This window comes from Oncorhynchus mykiss, chromosome 7 (genome assembly GCF_013265735.2).
Source record: "Oncorhynchus mykiss isolate Arlee chromosome 7, USDA_OmykA_1.1, whole genome shotgun sequence".
In the NCBI taxonomy this organism is placed as follows: domain Eukaryota; kingdom Metazoa; phylum Chordata; class Actinopteri; order Salmoniformes; family Salmonidae; genus Oncorhynchus; species Oncorhynchus mykiss.
Genome location: NC_048571.1, coordinates 72,151,022 through 72,165,916, shown reverse-complemented (window position 1 = coordinate 72,165,916; position 14,895 = coordinate 72,151,022). Strand labels below are relative to the sequence as shown.

Genomic DNA, 14,895 nt, shown 5'->3' with positions numbered 1-14,895 from the left:
CCGTCATCCTATAGCGAGAGCATCTCATGCAGCCGGTGTTCCTAGTTCTGAGTTCTGGATGACCCCTGCTAAAGTTCTAGTTCAATTTCACAAGTTCAGAACCTGTCGAGGGAAGGACAGGTCGGGAGAGAGGGAGAAGAAAAGGAGTTATTTCTCAGTGCTCTGCAGGAGGAGTACATGGGAGACGGACCACGGCTAATCTGTATTATTTATTTGAAAACCCTGCGAAGTCAAAGCTACACTCGGAGTCGCAGTCGCAGTCCAGAGACTGGCTCCTGCATTGATGTGCGAGCGACTACAGAGCAGTACGGACCTTCTTCCTGCTTCTTCTCCAGGCGTTTCTTTCTGGGTTTGACATTGTCCCGGGCTGGATGTGATGTGTGCTGCTCAGTATTTCCAAATGGTGATTAATCCACTGAGAGGCTGTGAGGGAGCTCAAGCTGGATCTGCAGCAGGCAGAGAAGGAGGAGGAAGCTTTCGATTTTTCTCCAGATACTGCAGCGGCTCTCCTTATTACTTCATAGAGCTCTTTCTCTCTTTATCTCTTAATCTCTGACTCTCTCTGACTGTCTCTCTCTCTCTTCCTCGCTGACTCTCTGACTCCGACTCTCTCTGACTGTCTCTCTCTCTGTCTCGTTGCCCTCTTCTCTCTCTCTCTCTCTCTCTCTCTCTCTCTCTCTCTCTCTCTCTCTCTCTCTCTCTCTCTCTCTCTCTCTCCCTCTCTCTCTCTCTCTCTCTCCCCCTCTCTCTCTCTCCCTCTCTCTCTCTCCCTCTCTTTCAAGTGTTTTGTGTTTTGTATACTGGTCAACCTTTAGAAATGTTCTACCACTGGATTTTAAGTGTGGATGTAGTGTACAACTAGTGCGTGTGTGTACATGTGTGTGTGTATGTATGTTATCCAAGACACCAAGATAGAGTCTTACAGCTGGTGTGTGTGTGTTGACCAGGATACCAAGATAGCGTCTCTGGAGCGCAACATCAGGGACCTGGAGGATGAGATCCAGATACTGAAGGCTAACGGCTTGCTGAATACCGAGGACAGAGAGGAGGAGATCAAACAGATGGAGGTCTACAAGAACCACTCCAAGTTTATGAAGACCAAGGTACACACACATATAGAGGAAAAAACACGCACACGCACACACACACACACACAAACACACACACACATTTACTGTGTGAATGATGTGCCAAACACAATCACTCACAATCTTGGTTTTGCTGTGCAGGTTCAAAGTGAACAGAACAGAGCTGACTGTAAATAAACTAGCTTTAGTATTAAATTAACTGATTTCATCAGGGAAGTGCTTCGCTGGCAGCTATCTGACTGGGAGATGCTTACTTGTTGATTTGTTACTGACTGTACATTTAGCAGAGAGACAGCAGAGAGAGCAGAGGAAGACAATAAAGAACATCATTATTTTGTTATTAAAATCTATATTTTCTGATCACATCTGAAGCCTTGTCAATATGACTGATAGTAGAATATGACTGATAGTAGAATATGACTGATAGTAGAGTATTACCATTGGAACCAACTGCACCAAACTGCTTACGTTTAATTTTCTCATTAACCCTTATCTTATCACTTCTTATTCAGTTGGTCCAGCTTTGATTTGCTCAGTCGTATTATACAGTCTGTCGTCAGTTGTCTCACAGTCAGGTTAAGTTCCCAGCCTCTTTCTAAGCCTCCCTGTCTGTATGTCTGTCACATTGTCTGTCTGTCCGTCCATTGTCTGCCTGTCAAACAGACGTGTTTGTCTTTCGAGCCCTCTATCTGTGGCATGTCATCTAGCCTCTAGCCTATCTATAGAATTGTGTCCGTGTGTTTACATCCAACTCCACATGCATATTATCCATTTGTGGCTGAATCCAGCGGGGGGGTTTGTTGTTGTATTTTTATTTATTTCAATTTTACCCCCTTTTCTCCCCAATTTCGTGGTATCCAATTGTCGCTACAAGACTCCCTTACGGAGTTGTAGCGATGAAGGTCGAAAGCCATGCGTCCTCCGAAACACAGCCCAACCAAGCCGCACTGCTTCTTAACACAGTGCGCATCCAACCCGGAAGCCAGCCGCACCAATGTGTCTGGCTTCCGTCTGGCTTCCGGGTTGGATGCGACCTGGTTAGCGACCTGGTTAGCGTGCATTGTGCCCGACCCGCCACAGGAGTCCCACAGACCTCCCAGTCGCGTTTTTTTAACCCATTATTCATCAATCATAGATAGGGCTGATGTATACCTCATGAATAATGCAGGAGAGTCAATCCAAAATGCATCTTTAGTGAGAGGAGATCCTGGCTGAAAGGAACACAGTGGATAAACTGTCAGCCCATTTCTGTGAGAGGCTGTTCTGTCCAATGTCCACTGCACAAAACACACTCAGTACAGTCATACACAGACACCTAATACAAACACACACACACACATACAGGCACACACCTGCCATAATCATACTAGTTAGCTGTCAACTTCATACAATAGCTAGTTGTGATACTCCCTGTTCTGTGTGTGTATGTGTGTCTCTCCTCCACAGATTGACCAGCTGAAGCAGGAGCTGTCCAAGAAGGAGTCTGAGCTGCTGGCCCTGCAGACCAAGCTGGAGACCCTGAACAACCAGAACTCAGACTGCAAACAGCATATAGAGGTTCTCAAAGAGTCCCTCACTGCTAAGGAGCAGCGCGCTGCCATACTGCAGACAGAGGTAGCTACACCGTACACAGACACCGTACACACACACACACACACCGTACACACACACCGTACACACACACCGCGCACACACACACACACACACACACACACACACATATGCAGACAAGCACACACACGCACCAGCACGCGCGTGCACACACACACACACATGCCTATGTACACCCTTGGATGATGTAAAATATTTACGTTTAAATGATGTGTGCAGAATCTCGTTGGGGTCATTAATAAAATGTTTTTTCCCCTGCATGTATTTTGGTCCTTGTCCTGTTTTGGTCCACATCTAAGGGCACATTATATCACTCTCTCCTGGTCCTCTGCATCACACACTTACATAAAGTTGAAGTCAGACGTTTACATACACCTTTTCCAAATACATTTTAAGTCAGTTTTTCACAATTCCTGACATTGAATCCTAGTAAAAATTCCCTGTCTTAGGTCAGTTAGGATCACCACGTTATTTTAAGAATGTGAAATAGTAGAGAGAATGATTTATTTCAGCTTTCATTTCTTTCATCACATTCCCAGTGGGTCAGAAGTTTACATACACTCAATTAGTATTTGGTAGCATTGCCTTTTAATTGTTTAACTTGGGTCAAATGTTTCGGTAGCCTTCCACAAGCTTCCCACAATAAGTTGAGTGAATATTGTCCCATTCCTCCTGACAGAGCTGGTGTAACTGAGTCAGGTTTGTAGGCCTCCTTGCTCGCACTCGCCTTTTCAGTTCTGCCCACACATTTTCTATGGGATTGAGGTCAGGGCTTTGTGATGGCCACTCCAATACCTTGACTTTGTTGTCCTTAAACTATTTTGCCACAACTTTGGAAGTATGCGTGGGGTCATTGTCCAATTGGAAGACCCATTTGCGACCAAGCTTTAACATTCTGACTGATGTCTTGAGATGTTGCTTAAATATGTCCACATAATTGTTAATTCCTCATGATGCCATCTATTTTGTGACGTGCACCAGTCCCTCCTGCAGCAAAGCACCCCCACAACATGATGCTGCCACCTCGTGCTTCACGGTTGGGATGGTGTTCTTCGGCTTGCAAGCATCCCCCTTTTTCCTTCAAACATAACGATGGTGGTTATGGCCAAACAGTTCTATTTTTGTTTCATCAGACCAGGAAACATTTCTCCAAAAAGTACGATCTTTGTCCCCATGTGCAGTTGCAAACCGTAGTCTGGCTTTTTTATGGCGGTTTTGGAGCAGTGGCTTCTTCCTTGCTCAGAGGCCTTTCAGGTTATGTCGATATAGGACTCGTTTTACTGTGGATATAGATACTTTTGTACCTGGTTCCTCCAGCATCTTCACCAGGTCCTTTGCTGTTGTTCTGGGATTGATTTGCACTTTTCGTACCAAAGTACGTTCATCTCTAGGAGACAGAACGCGTCTACTTCCTGAGCGGTGTGACTGTATTGTCCCATGGTGTTTATACTTTCGTACTATTGTTTGTACAGATGAATGTAGTACCTTTGGGCCTTTTGAAATTGCTCCCAAGGATAAACCAGACTTGTGGAGGTCTACATTTTTCTTTCTGAGGTCTTGGCTGATTTCTTTTGATTTTCCCATGATGTCAAGCCTCCCCAGTCCAGTACGTCCTGTGCCTGCTCCTCTCGCTCGCTGTGAGGTGCGTGTCACCAGCCCGGTACCACCATTGCCGGCCCCACTCATCAGGCTTCCGGCGACAGTTCCCAGTCCAGAGCTTCCGGCGACGTTTCACAGTCCGGAACCTCCAACAACGGTCCACAGTCCGGAACCTCCAACGACGGTCCACAGTCCGGAACCTCCTGAGACGGTCAATAGTCCGGAACCTCTTGCGACGGTGAACGGTCCAGAACTTCAAGATCCATGGCTGGATCCGCAGGATGAGCAGGTACTTCGTCCCGCACCAGAGCCGCCCCCGATGCTGGCGGATGAGCGGGTACTTCGACCAGCACCAGAGCCACCCCTGATGCTGGCGGATGAGCGGGTACTTCGACCAGCACCAGAGCCGCCCCCGATGCTGGCGGATGAGCGGGTACTTCGACCAGCACCAGAGCCGCCACCGCCACTAGACACCCGCCCTTTTTATTTCAGGTTTAGCGGTCGGAGTCCGCACCTTTGGAGGGGGGGGGGGGGTGTACTGTCACGTAGACAGTGGGAGAGTAGGTCAGGGCGTGACTAGGGTTTTTGTTCTAGTTTATATTTTCTATGTGGGGTTCTAGGTTTGATTTTCTATGCTGGTGATTTGTATGATTCCCAATTAGAGGCAGCTGGTTATAGTTGTCTCTAATTGGGGATCATACTTAAGTAGCATTTTTTCCACCTGGGGTTTATGGGATGTTGTTTATTTTTAGTTAGACTTCGGCAGTCGGAAGTCGTGACAGTAAACAATTGTTGGAAAAATGACTTGTGTCATGCACAAAGTAGATAGTCCTAACCGACTTGCCAAAACTATAGTCTGTTAACAAGAAATTTGTTGAGTGGTTGAAAAACAAGTTTTAATGACTCCAACCTAACTGTTTGTAAGCTTCTGACTTCAACTGTATCACCTCCCCTCTTGCCCGATACCCTTTAGTGGGGAATGAACATTGTATTGTAAATGCCAAGTATTTCAGAGAGGACTCTCCTTCGTCAATTAGACAATAATAATACCGTTGAACTTTGAGCATTGCCCTTCAGTGTTAAATGCCCTTCAGCCGGGTTACTATGAAAGCACTTTGTGACAACTTGACTCACTTAAACACTTTTGCTCTTTGGGGAGCATTCACAAACTTCCTCCAGTGGGTTGGGTGTTGGGGTGGTTTTCACCTTGTGACCACTGCTAATGTCAAAAGGGCTTTATGAAATCCATTTGATTGAATTTGATTTCTGAACTGTGAAATTTTACCTTTGACCTGTGACCCCTCCCCTCCCCTCCCAGGTGGACGCCCTGCGCCTGCGCCTGGAGGAGAAGGAGTCCTTCCTGAACAAGAAGACCAAGCAGCTGCAGGACCTGACGGAAGAAAAGGGTACACTGGCCGGAGAGATTCGAGACATGAAGGACATGCTGGAGGTCAAGGAGAGGAAGATCAATGTCCTGCAGAAGAAGGTTAGGGGCAGGGGGCAGCAGTCAGGGATTTAGGGTCATGGTTAAGGATCAGGGATTGGTTAAGGTAGACTGCGATTGTTCACTAGTTTGTTTAAATGGACGGCATCAGTGAACAACATTGTTTTCTCCAACCATTGCTTACAGTACTGGAAGTGGGGGAGCCTAGCTCTGCTTTTAGGCATAACATGCTTTTCAGTAGAAATACGTGTAATGGATAGCGACTCGGAGGGCCTCAGCTACTCGCCTAAGAGCAAATCTGAGGGAAACATTTGATACATTTGACTCAGACAGGTTTACAAGAAAGCTCTCCCCGAAATTAGAAAAATCTTGAGAATCAGACATAGGTTTGCTCTGGACACCATTTGTGAATTGATCGCCCCCCATCTAACTTCAGAGTTCGTTCTGTTAGGTGACCTAAACTGGGATATGCTTAACACCCCGGCAGTCTTACAATCTAAGCTAAATGCCCTCAATCTCACACAAATCTTCAAGGAGCCCACCAGGTACAATCCTAAATCCATAAACATGGGCACCCTCATAGACATTATCCTGACCAACATGCCCTCCAAATACACCTCTTCTGTTTTCAATCAGGATCTCAGCGATCACTGCCTCATTGCCTGTGTCCGCTATGGGCCCGCGGTCAAACGACCAACTCTCATCACTGTCAAACGCTCCCTAAAACACTTCTGCGAGCAGGGCTTTCTAATCGACCTGGCCCGGATATCCTGGAAGGATATTGACCTCATCCCGTCAGTCGAGGATGCCTGGTCATTCTTTAAAAGTAATTACCTTTGCATCCTACAGCTATAACTCCAAAAAGTTTTGGGACACTGTAAAGTCCATGGAGAACAAGAGCACCTCCTCTGAGCTGCCCACTGCACTGAGGCTAGGTAACACGGTCACCACTGATAAATCCATGATAATAGTACATTTCAATAAGTATTTCTCAACGGCTGGCCATGCCTTCCTCCTGGCTACTCCAACCCCAGCCAACAGCTCTGCCTCCCCCGCAGCTGCCTTCTCCTTCACCCAAATCCAGACAGCAGATGTTCTGAAAGAGCTGCAAAACCTGGACCCGTACAGATCAGCTGGGCTAGACAATCTGGACCATCTCTTTCTAAAACTATCCGCCACCATAGTTGCAACCCCTATTACCAGCCTGTTCAACCTCTCTTTCGTATCGTCCGAGATCCCTAAAGATTGGAAAGCTGCCGCGGTCATCCCCCTCTTCAAAGGGGGTGACATCCTAAACCCCAACTTACAGACCTACAGTGGGGCAAAAAAGTATTTAGTCAGTCACCAATTGTAAAAGTTTGCCCACTTAAAAAGATGAGAGAGGCTTGTAATTTTCATCATAGGTACACTTCAACTATGACAGACAAAATGAGAAAAAAATCCAGAAAATCACATTGTATGATTTTTAATGAATTTATTTGCAAATTATGGTGGAAAATAAGTATTTGGTCAATAACAAAAGTTTATCTCAATACTTTGTTATAAACCCTTTGTTGGCAATGACAGAGGTCAAACATTTTCTGTAAGTCTTCACAAGGTTTTCACACACTGTTGCTGGTATTTTGGCCCATTTTGGCCCAACTACAGAGTTGTAGTTGGTGTCAAATTCGTGGGCATGTTGTCCGGACATCTGGCAGTCTCTATGGGGGTACCACAGGGTTCAATTCTCGGGCCGACTCTTTTCTCTGTATATATCAACGATGTCGCTCTTGCTGCGGGTGCGATTCCCCGATCCACCTCTACGCAGACGACACCATTCTGTATAATTCTGACCCTTCCTTGGACACTGTGCTAACTAACCTCCAAACGAGCTTCAATGCCATACAACACTCCTTCTGTGGCCTCCAACTGCTCTTAAACGCTAGTAAAACCAAATGCATGCTTTTCAACCGTTCGTTGCTCGCACCCGCCCGCCCGACTAGCATCACCACCCTGGACGGTTCCGACCTAGAATATGTGGGCAACTATAAATACCAAGGTGTCTGGCTAGACTATAAACTCTCCTTCCAGACTAATATTAATTATGATTAATATTAATCTCCAATCCAAAATCAAATCTAGAATCGGCTTTCTATTTCGCAACAAAGCTTCCTCCACTCACGCCGCCAAACGTACCCTAGTCAACCTGACTAGCCTACCGATCCTCGACTTCGGCGATGTCATCTACAAAATAGCTTCCAAGACTCTACTCAGCAAGCTGGATACAGTCTATCACAGTGCCATCCGTTTTGTTACCAAATCACCTTATACCACCCACCACTGCGACCTCTATGCTCTAGTTTACTGGCCCTCACTACATATTCGTCGCCAGACCCACTGGCTCCAGGTCATCTATAAGTCTATGCTAGGTAAAGCTCCGCCTTATCTCAGTTCACTGGTCACGATAACAACACCCACCCGTAGCACACTTTCCAGCAGGTATATCTCACTGATCATCCCCAAAGCCAACACCTCATTTGGCTGCCTTTCCTTCCAGTTCTCTGCTGCCAGTGACTGGAACGAATTGCAAAAATCGCTGAAGTTGGAGACTTTTATTTCCCTCACCAACTTTAACCTCTAGCGTCGAGCAATCCCGTATCCGGGAGCGTGATCATAGCCTCAAGCTCATTACCATAACGCAATGTTTCCTATTCATGAAAATCGCAAATGAAATTAAATAAATATATTGAAACACAAGCTTAACCTTTTGTTAACAACACTGTCATCTCAGATTTTCAAAATATGCTTTCACCAAAGCTACACAAGCATTTTGTAAGGGCGTTCGTCTGTAGGAGGAGGAGAAGCGGACCAAAGCGCAGCGTGGTGGTTGTTCATATTTTAATAAATCACTACACATGAACAAACTAACGAAAACAAGAAATGTGAGAACGCAAAACAGTCCTATCCTGTGACGACAAACACAGTGACAGGAACAATCACCCACAAACACACAGTGAAACCCAGGCTACCTAAGTATGATTCTCAATCAGAGACAACTAATGACACCTGCCTCTGATTGAGAACCATACTAGGCCGAAAACATAGAAATGCCCCAAAACATAGAAAAACAAACATAGACTGCCCACCCAACTCACGCCCTGACCATACTAAATAAATACAAAACAACAGAAATAGAGGTCAGAACGTGACACATTTGTGTAAGAGTATTGATAGCCTAGCATAGCATTAAGCCTAGCATTCAGCAGGCAACATTTTCACAAAAACAAGAAAAGCATTCAAATAAAATAATTTACCTTTGAAGAACTTCGAGTGTTTTCAATGAAGAGACTCTCAGTTAGATAGCAAATGTTCATTTGTGTAAGAGAAATAGCTCCGTTTTGTTCATCACGTTTGGCTAAGAAAAGAAAACGAAAATGCAGTCACTTACAACGCCAAACTTTTTTCGAAATTAGCTCCATAACATCGACAGAAACATGGCAAACGTTGTTTAGAATCAATCCTCAAGGTGTTTTTCACATATCTATTCGATGATAAATCATTCGTGGCAGTTGGGTTTCTCCTCAGTAGCAAACGCAAAAGTACTGCAGCTGGAGATTACGCAATAATTGCGACGGAGGACACCAAGCGACCACCTGGTAAATGTAGTCTCTTAGGGTCAATCTTCCAATGATATGCCTACAAATACGTCACAATGCTGCAGACACCTTGGGGAAAACGTGGAAAAGGTAAGCTGACTCCTAGCTCCTCCACAGCCATATAAGGAGTCATTGCCATAAGGCGGTTTCAAAAAATGCGGCACTTCCTGATTGTATTTTTATCTGGGTTTTTTCTGTAACATCAGTTCTGTGGCACTCACAAACAATATCTTCGCAGTTTTGGAAACGTCAGTGTTTTCTTTCCAAAGCTGTCAATTATATGCATATTCGAGCATCTTTTCGTGACAAAATATCTTGTTTAAAACGGGAACGTTTTTCATCCAAAAATTAAAAGAGCGCCCCCTATATCGAAGAAGTTAAACATCAACTTTCTGAGCAGCTAACCAATTGCTGCAGCTGTACATAGTCCATCTGTAAATGGCCCACCCAATCTACCTACCTCATCCCCAGACTGTTTTTGTTTTATTTACTTTTCTGCTATTTTGCACACCAGTATCTCTACTTGCACATCATCATCCACTCATTTATCACTCCAGTGTTAATCTGTGTGTTAATCTAAGTTGTAATTTTTTCGCTCCTATGGCCTATTTATTGCCTTCCTCCTCATGCCTTTTGCACACACTGTATATAGACTTTATTTTTTATACTGTGTCATTGACTTGTTTATTGTGTTATTGGCTTGTTTATTGTTTACTCCATGTGTAACTATGTGTTGTTGTCTGTGTCATACTGCTTTGCTTTATCGTGGCCAGGTCGCATTTGAAAATGAGAACTTGTTCTCAACTAGCCTACATAAAGATGAAATTTTAAAAAACAACAAGAAAGCCCTCCCCCGAAATGAGAAAAATCTTGAGAATTGTTACATAGAACCTATTTGAGAGCTTGCTGTATATCAGTGCAGGTTGTTTGGTTGGATCCCTGTCTCCCTGAGACCTGGGTTGCCTCCCCTATTGGCCCTCGTCGAAAGAAATGCACTAAATAGGGAATAGGGTGCTATTTGGGACACATGCTTGGGCTAGTTGGTCTCTGAGGATACAAATGGATGGTTGTAGCTCTGTCCATCAAGTGTCTCTGTGCTGTTCTCAGGTTAAAAGTGTGTCTACACACACACAGAAAAGGAGGATACGAGGGAGTTTCTGCCACACTGCCTCTAATGTGTTCTAAAAATATACACTGAGGGTTATTATCTCACCCTGGCCATCTCTCTTTCTCCCTCTCTCTCCCGTTCTTTCTCTCTCTTTTAACTATATCTTTCTCTCTGTCTCTTTTTCTGCTATGGCTATACTCTCTGTCAGTACAAGGTGTCTCTGTATTTTTGATTGGTTTCTTTCTCAGATATCCCTCTTTCTCTTTCTTTCTCTCTGGCTAGACTATCTTGTTTTATTTCTTACTATCTTTGAAAAACATCTCACTGTGAAAATGGAGATACCGTATATAGTCATTTACATCTAAACTGTGTCTCTCTCTCTTTCCTCTCCCTCAATTACCAGCAAATCTAAAAGAGCTTAAATTAAATTCAGAGATCCCAAAGTATTTGATGTCTTTGGCTAAAATAATAAAGACTTCCTCTCACAGGCTTAAAAAGTCCATAACAGTCATATGTCCCAAATGGCACTGTATTCCCTATATAGTGCACTACTTTTGACTATATCAAATACAGTGCCTTTTGGGACACAACCACAGTCCCTCTAGTCTTTTAGCCTACGAACATCACTCACACTAACTAACTTTTAATGCAGTTTCTCTATCTACAGTTATTTTGACCTCATGCTAATTTTCTCTCTATCTCCCCTCCCCAGATTGAGAATCTGCAGGAGCAGCTGTGTGATAAGGACAAGCAGCTGGGGAACCTGAAGGACAGGGTGAAGTCTCTGCAGACTGACTCCAGTAACACTGACACTGCCCTGGCCACCCTGGAGGAGGCACTCTCTGAGAAGGTACAGAACTTTGAAATATAGGGTCCAGAGTTTTACAGTAGGAGAACTTAGAACCAGGGCCCAGAGTTTTACAGTAGGATAACTTAGAACCAGGGCCCAGAGTTTTACAGTAGGAGAACTTAGAACCAGAGCCCACAATTTCAGATCACATGACCTGGATATGCATTACTGAGTTAAGATGGAAATGTGAGCAACACACAATAGATCAATAACTTGCTTTCAGTGTTGTTTTGTGGCTCGTCTTTCCTCTGAAGAGAGACTGTATGTTTTCAAAAGTATTACGGATTTTGATATAGATCGTTTTGTTGTGGTATACATAATGTGTTGATGGGGGACATAATGTGTTGTGCTAGACATAATGTGTTGATGGTAAACATAATGTGTTGATGGTGGACATAATGTGTTGATGGTGGACATAATGTGTTGTGTTAGACATAATGTGTTGATGGTAAACATAATGTGTTGATGGTGGACATAATGTGTTGATGGTGGACATAATGTGTTGATGGTGGACATAATGTGTTGTGCTAGACATAATGTGTTGATGGTGGACATAATGTGTTGATGGTGGACATAATGTGTTGTGTTAGACATAATGTGTTGATGGTGGACATAATGTGTTGATGGTGGACATAATGTGTTGTGTTAGACATAATGTGTTGATGGTGGACATAATGTGTTGATGGTGGACATAATGTGTTGTGTTAGACATAATGTGTTGTGTTAGACATAATGTGTTGATGGTGGACATAATGTGTTGATGGTGGACATAATGTGTTGTGTTAGACATAATGTGTTGTGTTAGACATAATGTGTTGATGGTGGACATAATGTGTTGTGTTAGACATAATGTGTTGTGTTAAACATAATGTGTTGATGGTGGACATAATGTGTTGTGTTAGACACATTAGACATAATGTGTTGTGCTAGACATAATATGTTGATGTTGGACATAATGTGTTGATGGTGGACATAATGTGTTGTGTTAGACATAATGTGTTGTGTTAGACATAATGTGTTGATGGTGGACATAATGTGTTGCGTTAGACATAATGTGTTGTGTTAGACATAATGTGTTGTGTTAGACATAATGTGTTGATGGTGGACATAATGTGTTGATGGTGGACATAATGTGTTGTGCTAGACATAATGTGTTGTGTTAGACATAATGTGTTGTGCTAGACATAATGTGTTGATGGTGGACATAATGTGTTGATGGTGGACATAATGTGTTGTGTTAGACATAATGTGTTGTGTTAGACATAATGTGTTGATGGTGGACATAATGTGTTGATGGTGGACATAATGTGTTGTGCTAGACATAATGTGTTGTGTTAGACATAATGTGTTGTGCTAGACATAATGTGTTGATGGTGGACATAATGTGTTGATGGTGGACATAATGTGTTGTGTTAGACATAATGTGTTGTGCTAGACATAATGTGTTGATGGTGGACATAATGTGTTGATGGTGGACATAATGTGTGGATGTGTGTATGTGTGTCTCTCTCAGGAGCGGATAATAGAGAGACTGAAGGAGCAGAGAGCGAGGGAGGACAATGAGAGGATTGACGAGGTGGAGTCCTATAAGAAGGAGAACAAGGACCTCAAGGAGAAAGTCAACACCCTCCATATGGAATTAACAGAGAAGGAGGTCAGTGCGTGTGTGCGTGTGTATTTGTTTGTGTGAATATACAGTACATGTGTATTGCATGAACAATTGGCAGTGAACAGTGAGCAAAATAACTGTACCCTTTCCAATACATGGAACGCTGCTCCCTCTGGTAGCGTGACCCAGTTAGGACTGTTCAGTGTTTTTACTGTGCTGTGCCACCTGGTCTGGACTGGTCCTAACTGTCAGTGCTGTCCCTGTCTGTCCCCCTGAAGTCCTGTCTCATTGACCTGAAGGAGCATGCCTCCTCCCTGGCCTCCTCCAGCCTGAAGAAAGAATCCAAGCTCAAGTCTCTGGAGATGGCCATCGAGCAGAAGAAAGAGGAGTGTAGCAAGTTGGAGACACAGTTACAGAAGGTAGGTGTCCTAGCACTGCACAACTTAAAAGTGTAAATGAAAGTGGGGAATGCATGGCTGGGATTCAAAAATACAGCATACTCCCAGAGGCCTTTGCGGTTTCATTCTGATGTCTATTATGTAAACTAGCAATGACCACCTGAACAACTCATTTGGGACGGCCTCAATGATTTAGTCTGTCAGTTAAAATCACTGTTAGAATCCCTGTTAAAGGGATGGCAAGGATTTGTAGTAACACTGTATGGTACAGAGCTTACTTACAGTGTTTGGTAACGGTGAGAAACCTACAGTGCATTGTGCACAGTTCAGCAAGTATTAGGTTAAATGGTTCAAGGAAACAAGTGGAAGAGATCCCTTTTATACCATGATAATGTCTTCTACTAATCTGTTTACCTTCAGTTGCATTTTTACAATTCAGTCTAACCCTGCAGTATGTAGACAGTGTTATACCTGTATGGCTGATGAAGACTTTTATTTTACCCTGTATCAAGTCCAGCTGGCATGGATAGTCACATTAAAAGGGAAGTTCAGTATTGTGTGTTTTCCCCTATCACTTCCGTTGCTTTTTAGCTAGCTGTGGCTAAAATTAGCTGAAGTTTGTAGTGGCTGTTTAAAGAAAACCGAACCATGTATTACAGAATATCCTGGCCCGTAGACTACTTTCAGTACGAGGAACCATCTTACATTAGGTTGGAAAATACTGAACTTTCCTTTAAACCACTGTCACAAGAATTTTCAATCCAAAATATGATAACAATCACTATAACTTTGAACAATCCCCCCTAGGTTGTAAAGCTAGGGTTAATAAGAATTAGGCAAAGTCCCAGATTTCTGCAAAAGGTTGGTTCTTTATTCAGAGAATGTTCTGAAGTCAAAAATGCAAAAACAGTCATTTTATAACTCCTACACTATGACTCTTAACACATTTTATACAATTATATGATTTCAAGGTGGAATCCTTTAGTCATTACTTTAAACATATAAATGATCTTATCAATCAACCCTTTAACTAAATATTACACACTAATATTTCAACCTTTATTGGAATTATAAATGTCACACAAAAGCAAACAAAACCAATACATGTATTTACATCATATACTCATCAACGACTGTTCTAGGCCTATATTCAATAATAACTCTTCTTTTTAGGATTTTCATTATAATCTTCATTAAATAAACAGTCTGTCTAAACATTGAAGATTGTCTCATCCAGCATGGGCTCCTCATGGTTGAAGGAATCAGTGGCATCTACTAGGTTTGGAGGCATGTAGTTGTCACCTCATCATTTGCTGCGTCATCGATCTCGCTAGAGTCCTGGTAATTAAACCTCTCACACACGGAATCAAACAGAAACCACACAACACCAACACACTCATACAGGTGAAAGCAGCTCATAACACAGTAATTATTAAAAAAATCAATTTTCCAAACATACTGTCGAACCACCCAGTCAGTGAGGTATCCACCCCAGAGTTCTCCGATAACTTATTTGACTCCTATTCTGTAAGTCACTCATCCTTGATGGTCAG

The 14,895-nt window shown here is 43.3% G+C and overlaps 1 protein-coding gene across 7 annotated transcripts in view; it reads left to right on the top strand.

The window, feature by feature from the left end:
• Positions 1-14,895, top strand: part of LOC110528436 (ERC protein 2) — a 99,229-nt gene that overhangs the window by 54,828 nt on the left and 29,506 nt on the right. For all 7 annotated transcript variants that reach the window (XM_036984014.1, XM_036984016.1, XM_036984015.1 and 4 more), the window contains exons 6-11: positions 948-1,103; positions 2,535-2,702; positions 5,617-5,784; positions 11,198-11,335; positions 12,849-12,989; positions 13,223-13,363. In XM_036984014.1, the coding sequence (XP_036839909.1) occupies positions 948-1,103; positions 2,535-2,702; positions 5,617-5,784; positions 11,198-11,335; positions 12,849-12,989; positions 13,223-13,363 (912 nt within the window). The remainder of the gene's footprint in view (positions 1-947; positions 1,104-2,534; positions 2,703-5,616; positions 5,785-11,197; positions 11,336-12,848; positions 12,990-13,222; positions 13,364-14,895) is intronic.